The following is a 19,864-nucleotide window of genomic DNA, read 5'->3' on the forward strand; positions in this document are numbered from 1 at the left end:
ATTTCCCACTCTTGATTCCTCTGTGTGTGTGGTGTGAAGTCAGGACTCTACTGTAAAACCAGCCCTCTGAACAGATGCAAACTGTTGCAAACTGGGAGAGAATATTGCCTTCAATAGTAAAAACCACGAAATCAATAACTTTACATTGTTTTGACCTACTTTCAAAGTTAAAATATGTCTATACAGTTTTCAAACGTTTTATATACCTTTCTGGCATATTAACCAAGTCTGTTTATATTATAGGAAATTTTGGCTTCCTATTCAGAATCTACTAGACTCACCTCTTCAGGCTCAATCAATTTAAATTCCATGCCTCGTCCAGTCCAGGCAATGAAATGAGAGTTGGAAGGGTCATCCAGAAGAGCTACCAAAAACTGCCAAAGCTGAAGGGATCCTCGCCTCTGGTATGTGGGTCCTTCCCGGTACATTCCTGGCTCTTGCTTAATATCCCCTAAATTAAAAAAAAATCAACTATTATCAGCAACATTATGTCATTCGTATAAAATTTACACCAAATCTACCATGGAAACAGTTAAACACAATCACTTCATGGATTTTGTAACAATGCTATTAAATACAGATTTAAAATAATCAAATGACTAAATGTAAGCCAACAATCTACAGAAACTTAGAAACTTGCAAACAGGATAACAACATGCATTCTCATTAATATAAATGCACCAGTAAGGAGTTAAGTTCATAAGTACCATTTACTTATAAAAACCTAGTATAATTGTCTGTCTTTCATTCATGTCTTTATAAACCATCGAACCTAATCACACTCCTTTGCTTCGTAACTCCCGTTTGTCTGTCTCGGAAGGTGTAATCAGCTTTAAGTTCTGGGCATTTTATTTGTATAAATTAATTTCTACAAACTGTAATTTGCAAATATCTATTGACCCATACATGACAAACTACTGTAAATCTCAGAGCACATAATTCAAGGTAAATTTGGCAATATCATAAAGTGTGAGTGGCCTGCACTTTCTATAAATTCTGACACTCATGGGTCATCAACAACGTCATCGTCCCACCTAAAACGCCTTCCTCCAGAACCCACCGCTTTTCACTGGCCAACAAAGGAAACAACATTCTTGAGGAATCTTACCTGTGCCTTTCGATCATTTTTAGTTTCTTGGTCTTTTGTTTTGTTGTGTGTTTTTTTATTTTTTTTTGAGACAGGGTTTCTCTGTGTAGCCTGGTCCATCCTGGAACTTGCTCTGTAGACCAGGCTAGCCTGGAACTAAAAGATCTTCCTGCCTCTGCTGCCTGAGCCCTGGGATTAAAGGCGGTCTCCACCGCCCAGGTTTGTTGATGTTTCTTTTAAAAGGTCAATTTAAGAATGTATACACAGGGTTGGGGATTTAGCTCAATAGTAGAGCGCTTGCCTAGCAAATGCAAGGCCCTGGGTTCAATCCTCAGCTCCAAAAAAAGAAAAAAAAATGTATACACTTTGCCAGGCGGTGGTGGTGGTACACGCCTTTAGTCTCAGCACTCAGGAGGCAGAGGCAGGCAGATGTCTGTGAGAGATCCAGGACAGGCACCAAAAACCCTGTCTCAAAAAAAAAAAAAGTTTGGCCCAGAGACCTTGGGTAGAACGAAACACTACTGAAAAAAAGGGAGGGAGGGAGAGAGAAATGATTTCTGAGAGAAATGATTTCTAAAGATATAATCTCCAGGACAGAGACCTACACCCATTAGAAGAGGGGGAGGAATAATTGTAGGAGTCAGGGGGTCCTACAGGACACCAGGAGAACACAGTCCACAGAATGAGCTAAGCAGGGCTTATTGGGGCTCACAGAGACTGAAGAGGCAACCATGGGGCCTGTTTGGGCCTGCACTAGGTCCTCTGCATAAATGCTATGGATGTTTAGCTTTTGTTGGACTCCTAACAGTGGAAGTCGGGTTGTCTCTGAGTCTTTTGCCCGCTCTTGGGACCCTTTTCCTCCTACTGGGTTGCCTCCATCCTTAATACGAGGGTGTGTACCTCGTCTTACTGCATCATGTAATACCATGTTCGGTGGATAACCCTGAGAGGGTCCACCCTTTTTTCAGAAAGGAAGGGAAATGGAGGAACAGTGGAACTGGGTGAGGAGGACTAGGAGAAGGAGAAGAAGGAGAGGCTGCAGTCAGAATGTATTGTGTGAGCGAAGAATGAATAATACAAAAAAGAATGTATATACCAGAACATTCTGTAAAATAAATGTTTTAAGAAAAAAAAAGTGAGCTCTATTTACCTGGTATAGAAAAGTGTAAGAATCGAATATGAATAAAGATGTTAACAATGCCTTTGCTATACAACTGTCTTGGCTTTTCAAAGCAAAAAGCCAAACCAGAACGTTTTGTGCTGTGACCACAAATCATTTCCTTCTAACTCCAGCCATGCATCTCAAAACTAAGCGGACCTGCCTGCAATCGGTACTGCGTGGTTAATGCCGCCGGATAGATGAGACCTCTTCTTTGCTGAAGAAACCATTCAGGCAGATTATAGTCAAGGAGCTCTACGCACACTAAGTGTGACAACAAAACAAACTAAATCACAAACTTTCTAAGAATTTCCAGTAGTTAGTAAGTAGGAACACACCTCATCACATCATCAGAAAAGAAAAGCTGTACTTAAACAGTGACACAAACACACACAATCGCCAGTCAACAGCCACTAAAAAATCATGAAATCCTTTCATCTTCACCAGGCAATAGAGGAGTGAATCTTCATGTTGATTTCAAAGTCAGGTTTATTTATCTGAGATTTTTCCTGCTATTATTTACATTTTTTTTTCATGGAGGCAAGTGGACAATCATGCAGAGTGAAACCTTGTGAAATGTAGTTTCTATGGTTGCTGTGTATAAATGTGACTTATTCAACTAGCTACATGCAAAAAAATCCCCTTTGTTCTTCTTTTTGTTCTCTAATACTGAAAAGTGTAAGACATATGCTTGCTATCTATCTATCTATCTATCTATCTATCTATCTATCTATCTATCTATCTATCTATCTATTTATCTATCTATCTATCTGTATATATTTAAAATGAAATCGCAGCATTTAAAGTCAAAGCAAGCAAACTAGGACGGCCAGTTCCCTGAGCTCCAGCATTCTATTTTGCCCATAGTTTTAAGATAGTTTCCCTCCTTATATACCCTTACTGAGTTTGAGATTATTCAACACATGAAACGCACAATAACTAAAAAGAAGAAACAAATGACATTCCAAAAGCAAGTTTGAGGCTCCATGTCAACAGAAAAGGAGGAATTTTAAGAACTGCGAAGGCATGCTACTAGGGGTAGTTACCACAACTCACATTTCTAAAATAGAAGAGTATGTAACTACTACAGAAGGAAGCCAAAGGGGTGCTTCCCTTGCGGCTCATGTCCATGACCTTTAATAAATTTAGCCATCTTAAGGGAGGCTAAGGAAATAGATTTTCCTAAAACTCACCCTGCTTTCCAAAAACTACAAGAGCAGCAAGAAGCTTGGCGGTTAAGCCCTCAAGTAATTATGTGAGACTGAATAACAATCTGAGCATGCACTCTGCTGTTTAAATAATGACAATTAAAAACTCCGAGAGCGCCCAAGTCATTACAGCCGAGATCCACAAAGTTTTTGCAATCAGCTAATCAGAGGGCCCCTGCTCATTTCCTGTTTGACAATCAAAGCAGGAAATATGGAGACCACTCTGAAGAACCAGTGAGTGAATCAACCGTTCCCTTTTCCTCCGACCTTCCTTGTAAATGTCGGCTTTTGCCACCACGCTTGTCAAGAAAAGAAGACTCTATCTAGTTTGACGCTCTTTTCTAATATCTGGGACCCTTTCATTGCACTATTGAGAGATATTTAAAAGGTAATGCTTTCCTAACTTCCTTTTAAGCAATTACGACATAATGCTACATTAGTAATGTACATCTTCCTTGGTGGGAGTGTGGGGGCAAGCAATCAGGAAACTCAATGGGCAGTTATGTTGTTCTTGTGCTCCATAATGCATCTTTTCATGAACAATAAAAAGAAAGGAGGCTGCATTAGTCATCAGTGCATCCACAGTAGCATGCTTTCTGTTCTGCTTTGTTAATTACAGGATCAGCTTTCAGTAAATCTCAAATAACAAGTTGCATGCGCTCAGCAGGGCAATGGAAAGATGCCTTGCTCTGCACAAAGCGCAGCAACAATGACGTTCTTCTGTCCCATCTCCAAAAAAAAAAAGGGCTCTCATGGAACCAAAGAGAAGAGAGAAACAAAGGGAGCGGGGAGCAAAAGGAACGTTCAGTTTGCTCGCTTGTCCTTAGTGCGTGATAAAGGACGTGCACAGAAACCTCTAAGTGCAAATGTTAACTGCTTTCAGAAGAGGAAAGTGTGATCTGTACTCCTAAAAATCAAATGATGAAACTGAGAGAAACCCACCATCGAACTTCTCCGGAACGACGCAGGTGTCGTCATAGAATTGCCGGGGGCCCTTTTCAAACATGCAGCCTGTGGGGGGAGAGCGGGACATGGTTATTAATGATAGAATATGAAATTAAACTTCAAAGTATTTGGGGGGGTGGAGTTGTGAGACAGGGTTTATCTGTGTAACAGTCCTGGCTGTCCTGGAACTCTCTTTGTAGACCAGGCTGGCCTCGAACTCCCTGAGATCCACCTGCCTCTGCCTCCGAAGTGCTGGGATTAAAGGTGTGCGCCACGACCGCCCCACCCACCTAAACTCTTTAATCACTAACACAAGAAGATACTTTGAAAAAGATTCTGCCACATTCCAGCTGTTTGATATTGGACACATTAGTTTGGCTGTTTGCCTCAGTTTCCCCATCTATCAAATGGGGATGAGAGTAATAGTGCTTTTGTAAGGACTGATGACTTTCGTGCACTCCAATTTAGAAGGGTGCCGTAGCACAGTGATGTGTAACCATCAGAGATTTTTAACTGCTGACCTAAGCATAGACCTTACCAAAATATTGGCAGACCTAGTCTTTATAATGCATTGTTTTGTTTTCTGGTTTGTTTCATTATTCAAGAAAGGGACAGCAACGTGAATTTCTGGGATTGTCCTTGATTTCTGGTATTGCCTCTGGTGCTCTGAAACTGATTTAGTTTACCCTTTACTTCCTTGTTTAAATACCTTGGGAAGCTAAGCTTCTCACTTCAAAATCCTTTTTATTATACTTTGTGCGTGTGCTGTGCACACATCCCAGCACGGGCCTGAAGGACAGGCTGTGGAAGTGAGCTCTCTCCTTCCGCCATGTGGGTTTGTGCATTGAACGCTGCTGCTGGGCTGGGTAGCAAGCACATTTATTCACTTAGTCATGTGACTCACCAACCCCTTCTCTTCATTAATACCCGAGAGAGTAAGAAAGAGGGTTTTATCATTGTTTTTGTTTTGTGCTGTACAACACCTCAGCTCACAGAAAAAGTAAAACTGATATCTTTTAATAATCATTTTCTCTCTCTCACGTACTTGCCTTCACCTAATTGTCACCTTTAATTATAGGAAGAAATTTTGTACAATTTAAACATAGCTTTATTCATCAAATACAATGTTCTCTATGGTAGGTTTATAATATTAACAACATCAGCGAAAGCAATTACACACATTGGTGCAAAGCTTTTGCTCTCAAGTATTTTAAAATTTATTGTCATCTGCTGTCAGTTAAACATTGATTAATATCATTCATATAAAATCATGAATATTAATCCTAACTGAAAAGGTTGTGTCTAAGGCAATTTTAAAGAACAAACATGTTGTTTAGGTCATAGTTCCAGGAATCCCTCAGTGGAGATAATATCCAGATAAAATCATTTCTTGTCTATTACTTTGCAGATGTCAAAATCTATTAGAGCAGAGAGTTCCACTGTGGCTACCTGAAACAATAACTCCTTCTCTGCACGGCTTATGTGAATCCTTTCTTAACAATTACTTTTCCAAAAGGTACAAAATCCAGGACATTGAAAGGCGAAATCAATCTACCATGTTTTACTACAAAACTGTCACTTCGGTTTGTAAAGTTATAGCTGAATATTCTCCAGGATATATGTCGGCAGAGTGGAGGAAGATGTGTAATCTGTAAGGAGCAATTTCTAGTTTAAAAGTTTGCCAGGTGCTGGCAGGGAAGAACACAGTTATTTGTGTGGAAAAGACTTAGGCTAATAACCAATTACGAGCTACCAGGATATCAAAGACTATCCTTTCATTTTCCAAAGACAGAGTGTGGGGTTTGTTGTTGTTTTGGTGTTTTTGTTATCACTGTTCTTTTATTCCTGTTTGTTTGTTTGTTTCTGGCCTTTCTAGGGACTGAAGCCAAGGCCTTGGGTCTATTGGTCAAGCACTCTGCCACTGATCACTCCCAACCCCAAAGGATAATTTTTAAAATAATGTTTGAGGATCACAAATGCATTTTCCCAAAGCACACAATGAATGAGTAAGTCAATCCAAATTTGGAATGGGTGATTATTTTTAATGTTACTATAAGGAATTTTAAAACATGGAGAACTTAACTTCTGTTCTGCTTGGATGAGCCAGGAAGCCTTCTTGCCTCATATAAATGGAGTGGCAGCTAGGCACTTCTGAAAGAAGAAACAAAATTTGTCAAAGAGAGGTAGGTTAGAAGGGCAGGACAGGTGGAAGGTAGAGAGAAATGAACAGAAACATCAAGAGTCTGGAGGAGTGAGCCTGTCAGTACACAGGGAACATTTTCAGTGGGCCTCCAAGAACTTATAGCTTAAGGTATCACAGTGAAGCTTGACTCTCTTCAATAAGCAGGTGAACATACTTTTACCAACTCAACTTTACTGAAGCTCAGCAATACCACACTATGTCACACCAGTCTGTTTAAGGGTAAGTGGAATTAATTTATATACCCCACATTATTCTGTCTATGCACACTGAAAAACTCCAAGGCTCAGTTATGGATGACTTCACAAATATTAGACAGAAATGACTAAGAAAAGATAGGATAATTAAATCTCGTGAGTTATCTTGAGACTTTTAAGGTTTTTAATTGTTTTTATTAGATAACAGCCTATCTGGCTTTTCATTTTTATTAAGAATATAGATCATGTTCAAAGCTAATAAAGAAACGGTACACAATAAACAGCTTCACAGTGCCTGTGCTAAGAAAAAGCCCCACCTACAGGGCTAAGGGGTCTGGAAGGAAAAACAAGCATGGCTAACCATGAAGGCCGACTCGCAGTGCTAACTCAGAACTGAACACGGTCAGTGATTATGACATGGAAAAATAAATAAATAAATATGGCTCAGGAGACATATGATTTAAATTCAAGTCCTTATTACCATGAAAGCTACTTAAGTTTGGACAAACCTTCCTTTACCTGCATTTCTATAAAATAAAGGGTTGAGACATATTCCTTAGCACCTACTACAGTTCTCCAATTCCAAGGTGCTGAGGAGAGACAGATGTATAACAGCCCCCCATATTTTAGGAGTCTCTTCTGAGCCCTGCCTAGTAACTATATTTGTACTTCATTTTTATTTATTTTTCTTAAATCTAGTTCCTCAAAACACAAGTTTCAGATCTCCCAGACTGAGTCCTACCCTTGAATGTATAAACACTTGGTCAAGTCAATTAGAACATATGTACGGTTTACTAGTTTGGTTTTTTTTTTTCAACATAAAAAAAAGGAAATCTAAATGTGTACCACAAATACAATACTTAATGCAAAAAAAATTCCCTCCTTTCCACTGCTTGTAATTCAAATATACCATCCTTAAAGAATGAATCTCAAAGCCAGTCTCTTCAGATCTATCCATCTATACACTCGTTGTAACAATAGATAATCAATACCCTTTATTTGGTCTGGTTTTTCCCTTGGTCTAGAATTTCCCATTTTCAGAGTCAGTATTTTCGTTTGTTCAGTCTGATGACAAGTGATAATTTTTTAGTTTAATGTCAACAAAAATACGAGCAATTATTAACATAAAAATATTTTAACCCACACGGTTTTAATCTAAAACATTTCACCAGTAAGCCACAAATCTAACAACATTTGAAAAATATGTTTTTGGTGGTACACACCATAGTCTCAATATTCAAGAGGCTGAGGAATAAAGACTGTGAATTTGAGACCATTCTGAGTTACACAGAGAGACTCTCTCAAATCGTAAACAAAACAAAACCAAGCCAAGGAGGCTGGGCATAGAGTTCAGCAGTGGAACCCTGGTATAACATGCACTGGCCCTAAGCACAGTCCTCAGCACCAGAAAAACAAAATCCAATACTTACATGAAATAAAAGTACATGAGACAGCATAGTCTATGTCGTGAGGACAGTGGAAAACTTGCACACACACACACATTTTTCTATTAACACAGCTTATACAATGTATTATATAGTGCATAATTCTGAGTCTATGAAGGTAAAGTGATTCTTTTCCTGACAGAATGGACAATAGGCCAAAGAGTTAGCAATCCACTCTTTTCCAACTTTAAACTAATGAGGAACCTTGAAATTAATTTTTAACGTTATTCTGATTTATTGCCAGGCATAAGGTCCCTGCAAACAGCTGGGCCTGGAAGGGACGGTGTTAACGACTGCGGTCGGAGCAACAGCTGCTCCGAGGCAAGCTTTCTGCTGTACTGATGTTGACACCGCGCCACAAAAATACTCGTACTGACTGCTACACACCTGGAGCATGGCTGTAAGAACAGCTGGCGAGCTCGGAGGCAGCTAGAGGAAAAGACAGAGGCTGAAGTCTATTACATATAAGTGTGACTAAATGTGCTTTCCTTCCCAGAGCAGGAGAAAGAGGAAACACAACTATTTCTGAAGAACCCAGTATGCAAGGCTGAAGGACACTTATGGAGAGTCTTCTAACACGGTGTAAAATTAGCGTCATCCTGGAAATCTAGACACAGCATCAGAGATACTTTATGCACAATTTGTCTAATTCTCCTGCAGCTAGAAAAACAGCTGCTCTTAGACTGTACTGTTCTTCAAAAATTCTAGGTCTATCTAGATATTTAAAATAGATTGCCCTAAAATTTATTTTAAAAAAATCAGTGACACATAATAAGGTTCAGGTAGAATTTTCATTACAGTTTACAAAAGACCAGTGTGTGGTTTTCATTCTTAAGAAGACAATGGGTAACAATTTATAGAGGGAATTATGCTTTTCCAATTCCTGCCATTATTCCATAAGAATAAATAAAATTAGCAACTAGTTTTTAAAGGCAAGGCCTTGGCTATCATTTTTAAATCCAGTCTGCCCTTAAAATTGATGCCATTTATATAGTCCAGAGAAGCCAGAAAAAATTAAATAAAAGAAAAGGGCTAGGAGGTTTATTCACTAGAATAAGTAAAGTCATGTTATTCTAAAGTGATATCAGTTAATTTATGACTATCAGAGTGGGTCAGACTCTAATCAAATTGTAGAAACATTTCCAAAGTGATTATTCAATCAAATGACTAACATGGTTAATTAGGGGCCGTAAACATTGCTCTGAAGTTCATCAAAGTAATGACTTGCCCAGAAAAATTACTGCTAATTAAATTGCCTGCTGCTTTCATTTCTACCTTATCTAATAAAAAAAGTCCAACTGGTGAGATTTGGCATTCCATCTGAACTTTTGTAAATGTTCAATGGAGATCCAAGCTGGGCTAAGTGGGGACTTCAAAGGCCAATGTTTGGTGACAGAGAATGGAGGTGTCGCTGGGCAGGGCCTTCCACTTTCCTGTGGAAGGAAGGACAATGCAAGAGCCACAACCTAGTGTAGCCTGACCTACGCAAACACGCCAGGACGGCAGGACATTTACACTGTTCTGTCTGGAACAGCCGACTGTAGCCTGACCTGCGCAAACATGCAAGGACGGAGGGACATTTACACTGTTCTGTCTGGCATCCTCTGGTTATAATTTTAGGATGACCAACACAGCACAGTGATGGCCAGCAACCACTTTGTCACCTACTAGGCACAAATTCAAGTCTAAGGTCTCTTGTTTCAAGGGAGTGTAGTTCTTGACAGGTTAGTTAACAGATCTTTCCTCAACCTTCTCATCTGTAAAATGAGAGTGCTAGTGATACTTTTAAAAAGTGTTGTAATATTTCCACTAGCAAAGGATTTAGGATATAATTACATATTTCAATAATTTACTTGTATATCTTAATTTCATGTTCTTAAATTCCATGAGCTGGTTGATTTGTTGGTTACTAGTGTAACTATTCTGGAATAGACTCTGTCACTATCTCTTAATCTATGATATCTAAAAATATATTGATTGAACAGTCATGAATTTATGATTAAGCTGGAATTTCCACCACACATTTTAAATACTCAAGAATCCATCTTTGAACGTCATATTTTTGCAATATTAACCCTTGTTGTTTGTTCTTAAACAACACTGGCTTAAGAAGTTTAAAAGTCAGTCTATAAATTGGATTATGTAAATTGAATTTAGGACAAAGGATTTTTATTGATGTAGGAACTTGTGGATCAAAGCATTCTAAAACTCGATATTAGTGCTGACCAAATCAGCTCTTACAAATCACAGCGCCCGTAATTTGTTTCAGATGAGCTCTTGTCGTGATGAAAGCTGATCTAATATGCTGTAAAAATTCAAAGCAGTGAAGTGCTGCTGGCCTCTCCAGGCTTCGGTGCGTGGAGGTGGGATCAGGAACAAAGCACCGGAAGTCTCCAAACAGCCCCCTTGGGTTAGGCTTCATGTAGTATCACTATTAAAGGTGTCAGATTTGAAATGATACAGAAAGTATCGCTTCATATCACGATACATGTGTAAGAAACTTAAAAAAAAAAAAAAAAAGCTGCTTTCTCCCTCTTTGCCTTACAAAGTAAAGCTGTGCTGGAAAACACAATACTGACGTGGGAAGCTTTACCAAAAGTTTTACCACAAAATGCAGCTTTGAATTTTGCACATGTAATATGCCAGGCACTCCTGTGATTTGCATATTTGCTGCTCAGTTGTACAAAATGAAAATTCCCCTTTAGGGTATCATTTGTGTAGGCTTCCAAAGGCCATGCCAGACCCGGAGAGGAAAGATTAGTCATGATTGGCTAGGGCAGTTTTAGTGGTTGCTGAAACTGCCTTGTTACCAAGCAGTGTGCAAAGCTGGGATTATCTCATATAACAAACCAACAAGGAGGTTGGGAAGGGAGTCTCCTTCATTTGATGCTTCTGGCTGGATTCCTGCCATAATAATCAATGTACATCTTAATCCAGCTTCCTAATGTCTTAAGGTAAATGAGAAATCCCAGGAAAGTAAAAGTAGCTCACGACTCTGTCTTTGCTTTCCTTTAAATTAGAACGCAGAAGTTGACTGGCTGTACACTATAACTCCTTGTGGGAGTGATGTGACTGCATCGAGTCCATATGGAACTATTCACTCATTCATTCACTTTTCAGATGGGGTCTCACTCTCTCTTCCTGAATGACTCTACCAAGTACTGGGATCACAAGCATGAACCACCATGCTAAGCTCTGTTCAACACATTCGGATAATGGAAGAAAATGTAAAATGTTAACTATATAGAATCAAAAATGATGTATTCTCTAAAACAATGCAAATCTGTAAAAGGTGTAGGTGTGTGTGTGTGTGTGTGTGTGTGTGTGTGTGTGTGTGTGTGTGTGTGCATGCAGAAAGTACTTGGTTCAAGTCCAAGCACTGAAGAAAAAAAATCCTGACATAAGCTGTAGCAACAGCTGATGACACCAACTTGTCTCAAGAAAGATGAACATTAGAACATGATTGTTTTCATTCCCTTCAGCTCTTCAAGTCCTTCCTTCATTAGTTTAGGTTTATTTATTCTTCTCACTCCTATTAATATCATATATTATGTTCAAAACCCCAAGGGTGTCTAGGGCATAAATAATACAAGTTTCATGAAGATACATATAAATGCAAATGCAGAAACACCCACGTTACTCTTAACTCTGCTTTTACAATTGAAGCATGAATGGACTTGGTATAGTTAATCAAGAAAACTACATTTTACAGTTTCATGAAAGACCCCATCATGTAAAAGATGGTTTTGCACCCATAATGTGCTCTGTATTGGTGAAATCTCTAAGTTATTAGTTCAAAGTAAGTTCCAGCAGTAGTATGTTAGATTCCCATGAGAAAGATGACAAAGAAGGAGTTGAAGCAGAGATGCTTTATGGACCAGCTGGTTCTCCATCATGAAGGTCTGAACCTAATAGTCTGAAGATGAGGAGGAAGGGCTGGAGAGATGACTCAGTGGGTAAGACCATTTTTATTTTGTTCTTTTGGAGGACGTAGGTTTGATTCCAGCACCCACAAGGCGGCTCGCAAGCATCCCTAATTCTAATTTCAGGGGATCCAACACTCTTTTTTGATCTCTCTGGGCACTGGGCACACACAGGACACATAAACATACATGAAAGCAAAACACTCATAGACATATAATAAAATAAGCACATCTAAAAAAAGAAAGTGATGGATTTGGACATGGCTTAAGTTTTAAAAAAGGAGGGATGAATTTAGTATTGCTTCATCCACACTTGGAATATTTCTCAGAAAACTGAAGGCAAAAGAAACTAAATTCACACTACACTGAACCAAGGAAGGAAGGAAGAAGTAATGCAGTGAGTGAATTCAGGATTTCGGAGACATAAAGGCAGCCCAGTGACAAACAGTGGCACAGAATTTTCCCTCTGAAACCAAGATCTCTCATAAGCTTCTGAGACACTTTTTGGACAGTATCACACACAAAACCTGAGCAGGCCCAAACAGTATGTGGACATTATGAACTCAGGATATTATAAGTTTTACAGGCTGGTAATTTTTATTAAACTAGAATTCAAATAGAGTTCAAGTGGCCAAAGGCACAAGCATTATTGTGACTTGGGGTATTTATTAGATACTGCCATACTCTGGCAGTTAAGATAGGGTTTAAAAGTAAACATGAGAACCAATGCCACTAGCTGACCCACAACAGCATTCTGCAGTGGAGGATTTGATGCTGAGTACTCAGTCTGCCCTAATTGGTTTCCTGTTGGAATCTGTGTGATTTGAAAAAAAAAATATCTGAGGTAGAGTTCATCTTTCCTGGGATTCCTACCTTATTTGGCTATAATATAATATGCATATAATTTATTCTGCTTGCTTCCAACAAAAATGAAACTACTAACAAAGTTTAGCATGAATTGTGTCAGACACAGAAGGCTAGGTTTATAAATGTTGACTTCAGTAGACTATCTCAGATAGTTCATCTTGTCCTCTAACACAAGTGTGAGTTTGGCACCTTGTTAGATGATGTATTTATCTTTGAAGCAATCTACAGAAATCACTATTAAAAACAATGCCAATGAATGCCCTGCATTATTGTCGGGGCCCTTCATATGTGCCAGACACTGAGTTAGGCACCTCACAATCATAACCATATTTAATCTTTACAAGAACACTAGTCTCCCCTTTGGAAATAAGTAAATTGAGGGCCAAAAGAAACTACAAACCTTGCTCCATATGATACAAATGGTAAACCAATATCAGACCCAAAAGTTGGAATTTTTTGAATGTCACAGCAAATAGGTGGTTTTATTGTTTAATGCTGAGCATAAATCAAAACCAGATCATGTAGATAAAGCAACAGATTCTCAGAACTCATACATAAAGAGGAGTCAGAGTTCAAAATTAAGAGTTAAAGAGACCTGTTAAATAATCACAACCATAGGACTGCTGATTTTTCAAGTTTGTTTTGCTTTGTGATTATTTTCCTATTTGAAATACTTGTCCTATCGAATGTACAAGGAACTATTAAAATCAATTAAATAAAAACATACACATACAACGAAAATGATAAGCATCTATTCAACCCAACACAAATTGTTTGACAATTATTTCAAGTTATTTGCATCCTGCCTAGATGAAAATATTTATGAAACCCATTCCTCCTCTTACCTAGCTCTTACTTCTTATGTTCTATACTAGCATTTGAGTATGGAAGTCCTTGAGTAACAAAATATTTTATAAGAATATTTAAAATCTAAAAACATACACTCCAATAAGCATGCACACACACACAGAGAGGGAGAGAGAGAGTTTTGAAAAGAAGGTAATCTTTTTTTTGCCTCTTTTGTTCATATTCACTAGACACAGAGAGATAGCCAACGGTCTTTAAACTGTTTCCCTTAATTTCAAATCTCAGCTCCACTTATAAAAACAGTTATATGCTCATTTCACCCACTGGGGGTAAGCAACTCGAAGCCTGTGTCCTGGTTGTTTTGTTAGAAAAGAAACCATAAATTACACACTATAAAAGTGTACTCCACCCCCTTCAAACTCCCTTTTCCAAGTTAGTACAACTAACAAACGCAGGCAGTATCCCTCCCTTCCCCCCTTCCTGCCTGTAAAATCCAAGACAGACCAACACAGTGGGCCTGAGATGACATATTTGAATGGAATTCAGACCCACCAGTTCCTGTTTATGTTTCTGATTTGAGAATGTTGTCTTCTCATTGACCATACATTAGGAACTCTGGAAGGCCATAAATGGTGTCAGGTTACAAGCAAGCAGGACCAATGAGCATTAATCATTACTTCCAGTCAACCGGCCGAAGCAGCCGCTGATGGAACACTACACCCTCCAGCTCTGTATAAATGACATTCCAGAGAGCCAGGCTGTGTGTGTGCTTGTGCATGTGTGTGTGTTTCCTTTCAGGCTCCATTTTATGAATGAAACTCCAGGCTCTGTGGAGTCCATTCATGGAAGAGAAATGCTTACAAGGCTCTGCCCCCAGGGATCAATCAGTCATGGGCAAAACTGATATGATTGGTTTAAGACAGCCTTCAGCCTTCCATTACTGACTTAAAATGCAGTCCCTGTCCATTTGACCTGTGTTAATGTATAAAGAGTAAATCCAGACTGTAGTCTCAATTCTCAAATCAAATCACTCGCCAGGGCCACTTACAGTAACTGTAGATTTAGAGTATATTGAAGCATTTCTTAGAAAAACTGAGAGCATAGACCAGTATCCTGGTTTGGAAGAGTTGCTATTTTAACCAGAAACCCACACAAGGCATGGGAAGGCAATTAAAAGCAGTCAAATTGTGAGGCTGACCCACGACAACTATTATAATAATGAAATCAATAAGGTAAATACCACTGTCACTTCTCAGAGTTGAAGCACCTAAAACATCATCCTACTTGTCCACAAATCCCTGGTTGGGTAAAAGAAAATTATCTTTGGATGCTAGAGCGACAGATAGGAGGTTAACATCTTGCCCAGAATCAATAGCTCATTCTTTAAAATTCCCAAGTGATTCCCAACTTGCTTTGCTTCAAGCAACAGTGCTAAAAGTTAGGGAAAAACAAGCTGCATCATTCCATGAAATAAAATGTGGCTTTAAGTAAGCATGCTTCATATGGAACAGGGCCAGAGCTCAGCCTGTGTGAGTGTCACATCTCAGGTACAAAAAGCCAGAGTTCGTGGAACCATAATCATCATTGCACTGGAAATGACCAAAAATGACAGTGTTCAAACTTATCTAATCTAAGCAGTCACAGGGATGAACTGGAGGGGCTGGTGCTAACCCAAGCAGTGTTACATGGTTTGACATGCAATCTGTAACTTGGCCTTTGCCTGTTGAGGTAAGAAAACATGTCTGTCTCCTGGTGACTTGAAGCCTGTGGGAACATAGTTGCAATCAACAGACCCCATCTTGACACCTGAGCAGTTTGCTAGGGAAGCATGTCATGCCTGGGATGGCAGAGGAGAAAGTGAGAAGCAGAAAAGTGCAGCCTGTTTTAAATGGGTTTATACTATGGCATTATGGCAGTTCAGCATTTAACTAACAACCTCTAACATCAGCACATCAATGCTAGAAAACATTACAGCCTTATCTTGCAGGCTCAAAATTTAAATAATTGAAGAAGTCACGTGGGAAGATGAATGGTAACCCACCATACAGAGCACTACTGATGAATAAATATACATCATTTTATGTGGTGTTTGTTTTAAAAGACAGGGTCTCATTATGTATCACTGAATGACCTGAGGCTTCCTTCATAGACCAGGTTGAACTCAAACATATGAAGTTCTGCTTGCCTTTGCCTCCACAGTGCTGGGACTAAAGGCATGTGCCACCAGACCCAACATTATTTCATATTTTTGATAATTTAAAGTATTGCACTGCCTCTAAGACTCAATTCCTTTGAAACCTCATTGCAACGGTCCATGGAATATAGCCTAACAACTATTGGGGGATGGATATTCAAATATTTACTTGTTGATTAGTGATTTAGACTCAGTACTTCTACTGAAATGCAGACAACCTCCTACTCAATTTTAACTTTGTGATGGTGCAAGAGCAACATGCACTCAGTAGGAGCTCTAATGCAAATTTTGAATTCTGGTCATTTCCAGGATTGGAGATAAATAGTTGAATTCTTTCTTGTGATGCTGGGCAGTGAACTGCACTTCCTTATCAGTCACATGACCACAAAGACAGGCAAACTATAACACAGTAACTAAAAACTATAACACAGTATTCTTACGTATACTGCCATGTAAGTTAAACATATTAAGCAGGTTTTACTTATTTTTTCTTTCTAAATCTGTTCAAATATATATAATTTCATCATACATGAAGGGACCTCTGTAATTTTTTGAAGAGTTAAACAGGTCTAGATACTGTGGTTTTTTCCTATTCTAGGTGTTCCATTCTACCCACAATGAGGTGAACTGAGATGACCATGGGTATACATTAGGAAGGATGTGGTGACTCTCATAGCTAGGGATTTTAAGCAGAAAAACATATCCCACTTCTTTGCCCACTTAACTATCTAAGTAGAACTCAATTCTGATTAGATTTTTAAAATAACTAAAAATGGAAAAATGGTTTCTTCAGTATGAAATCACTGAATTACCACTGGTATAAAAATGTTCACCAAATAGAAACTACACATTTCTTGCATTTTGAAAACAATAAAGGCAGATATTTTATGATGTCTTAGAATAGTCCAACAAATACCAAGAACCATTGCTTGCTACATCCTGTATTATACTTGACTCTGTTAGAATTTTTGACAACTTTCTTTTGTGATCATTACATTCCTTGCATTTACTGGACAATATTTTTTCTTCCTGAAAACACCCAATTGTTGAGAATTTGTGAGGAGGTGTGTTTGAAGTTGATTTTGCTAGAATGCATGTCTCTTTCTGTGAGCTAATAATAAATTGTTCTTTAAAGCAAGCATATCCTCACATTATGGTTGAAGTATGCATATCCCCTGTGGGCTCCAGTACAGAAGACTTGGTCTCCCATTCAGTGCTATTTGGAAGGGGTGGAAATTAGGAGTTGGAAGAAATCAGTCTCCAGAGAGGAAACTTTGAAGGTTCTAGGTGGTCTCCCCCACTCCCCATCTTTGGTTGTACAGACCAGCATAACCTCCTCTACCTCCTCTTCCTCCTCTTCCTCCTCTCCTGTATGTCCCAACTTCGAGGATGCTTTGTTTCGCCATAAACCAAGAACCAATACTGCCACGGACTGTGGATTGACATATCAAAAGTTTGATCCAACATAAATCCTCCCTCCTCTTCAGCTGTTTGTGTTAGGCTTGCTATTGCTGAGGAAAGAGCTTCGGGATATTGTTAAATGAGGAGGTAACAACAGTAGAAGTCATAATCTGTAGATGCACCGTGAGTAGTTTTAGCCTTCTTAATTTTATTATTTTTTTTAAAATGTTTTAAGAGAGTTAGTCAGTGAATTAAGTTTCTGACAAATCACTTCCAAACACATAAAGGCCTCTGTACATTTAGACAAATGCCAAAAATAATGTCATTGTTCTTCCTGCCTTTCTCAGTGACTTCACTTAACTTAAAAACCTAGATACACTCACTCAATGCGGTTAGGACTCACTTTGCCGCTGTCCATCTGAATCTGTGGTTCTCAGCCTGTGGGACTCAACCCCCTTGGGAGTTGAACAACTTAAGACCATCAGGCAACACAGATAGCTACATTCCAATTCATAACAGTAACAAACTGTCAAGCTTTGAAGTAGCAACAAAAATAATGCTATGTTTGGGGGTCACTGCAACATGATGAACTGTATTAAAGGGTTGCAGCATTGGAAAGGTTAAGAATCACTGATTTAGATGCTCAGGATGATGATCCACCAGCACAGCAAAACACAGAACAGAATTCCCAACACAAGAATCCTCCACTAGCCCCATTTCTGAAACTGAAGAGGACTCAGAGCCCTTTGTTAAGGTGCCAACCAAGGCCCAATGGAATATAGACATATACGTCAGGTCTGACAGTAGAAACATAAAACATACTTTAGTTTTAACATATTTAACATGAGGTAAATATTTTGGAAGTATTCATTTTCCCATTTCTCTGCCTACATATCATATTTTTACTAGCTAATGACAGAAAATAAGTCTTTACGTTTTTCTAAGGTAATAAATATATGTGGAATATAAGAGAGGTTGCCCAGGTAAAAATGGATGGAAAGAAAAAAGGTTTGCAATGAAGAATGAGAAAAGAGACGTGCTATTCTTCTAAGAGTTTCCTTACATCTGTTTCAGATTCTGCAGTACCTCATAAGCCTGCTCAAGTAAAGTGAACCCAGCTGACAGAAGTCTCAAGTCCTCTGTTCTGGTTTAACTGTATGCCTCACATATCAGGATATTCAAAAAGTGGGAAGTCTGGTAAGAGAACTGAGGCAAAATCAAATTCATACAAAGGACTTGAAGCTAGTGGGCCATTAATTTGCTCTCTTTCTTCTAATATTGAGCTTTTGCAGGAGAACTTTATAAAGAGCCACCTTATTGATAAAGTCAACTCTTTTCTTCTGGATTTCCTTCAAGATTGTTCTCATTTAATGTGTATGTACCTTCACCACATGTGTTCCTAGTGTCAACAGAGGCCAGAATACAACTTCGGATACCCTAGAACTGGAGCTACAGGCAACTGTGAACTGCCATGAAGGTGCTGGGAACCAAATCCAGGTCCTCTGCAAGAGCAGCGAGCACTCTGAACAGCTGCGTCATCTCTCTAGCCGCTGATAAACTCAATCCTTAAAAATGCTAGAGGAGCTAGACAAGGTGGCACCCGGCTTTAATCCCAGCATTTGGGGGACAGCTATCTGTAAATTCACTGACTTCCAGGTCCACTGTGAATTCCAAACCAGGCAGATCTACACAGTGAGGCCCTGTCTCAAAAGGAAAGAGAAAGTTTGAGATAAAGTTGTTAGGAAAAAAAAGCATGAAAGCAAGGAAAGAAGGGAGTACAACCTAGTCTTTTACAGAGTTTGAGGTCTGATAATTTGCTACGTCAAAGCAGTGAGCACCTGAAATTAGAGTAAAATTCGACCACTGGCCCATGTGAAATCCGTTCTTTCCTAAATTAGGGAAGCATATCACCAGATCTGAAAGCAGTTGACGCTATTCTAGCCCCAGAGCTCAGAGAGAGCCTTTAACCCATATAGATGTCCTTAATCCAGATTAAGGTAAGCTATAATAATACATGCAAAAATTTGTATTTTTTTTATATATATATATATATATATATATATATATATATATATGTGTGTGTGTGTATGTGTGTGTGTGTGTGTATTATATATCTGCTGCATGTGTAAGGATGGTGGTCATGCACCAATTCTAGCTGCAGTCCAGAGGCTGAGGAGGAAGGATTGTGCCAATTCAAGGCTAACTTGGTCAACATGGTGAGAACCAACTCAACTGGGGTTACATAGCAAGACTGTCACAAAAATAAACATATAAGGTGAATAATAAAACACCTGTCTCATTGGCATTCTCAAGTGATGTAGATAGTTACAGACATGGGCAAAGGAGCTCACAGAAATGGGATGCTGCCTAAAGTGACTGTTTTATGCACTCAGAATGAGGCACTCAACACATCTTAATTATATGTGGCCAC

At 38.9% G+C, this 19,864-nt stretch overlaps 1 protein-coding gene across 2 annotated transcripts in view; it reads right to left on the bottom strand.

Moving 5' to 3' along the window:
• The window catches only part of Etv1 (ETS variant transcription factor 1), a 90,601-nt gene that overhangs the window by 13,004 nt on the left and 57,733 nt on the right, over positions 1-19,864 (bottom strand). For both annotated transcript variants that reach the window (XM_076550748.1, XM_076550749.1), the window contains 4 exons: positions 6,483-6,550; position 5,086; positions 4,397-4,465; positions 282-451 (listed from right to left, as the gene is read on the bottom strand). In XM_076550748.1, the coding sequence (XP_076406863.1) occupies positions 282-451; positions 4,397-4,465; position 5,086; positions 6,483-6,550 (308 nt within the window). The remainder of the gene's footprint in view (positions 1-281; positions 452-4,396; positions 4,466-5,085; positions 5,087-6,482; positions 6,551-19,864) is intronic.

This window comes from Peromyscus maniculatus, chromosome 14, assembly GCF_049852395.1.
Source record: "Peromyscus maniculatus bairdii isolate BWxNUB_F1_BW_parent chromosome 14, HU_Pman_BW_mat_3.1, whole genome shotgun sequence".
NCBI lineage: Eukaryota > Metazoa > Chordata > Mammalia > Rodentia > Cricetidae > Peromyscus > Peromyscus maniculatus.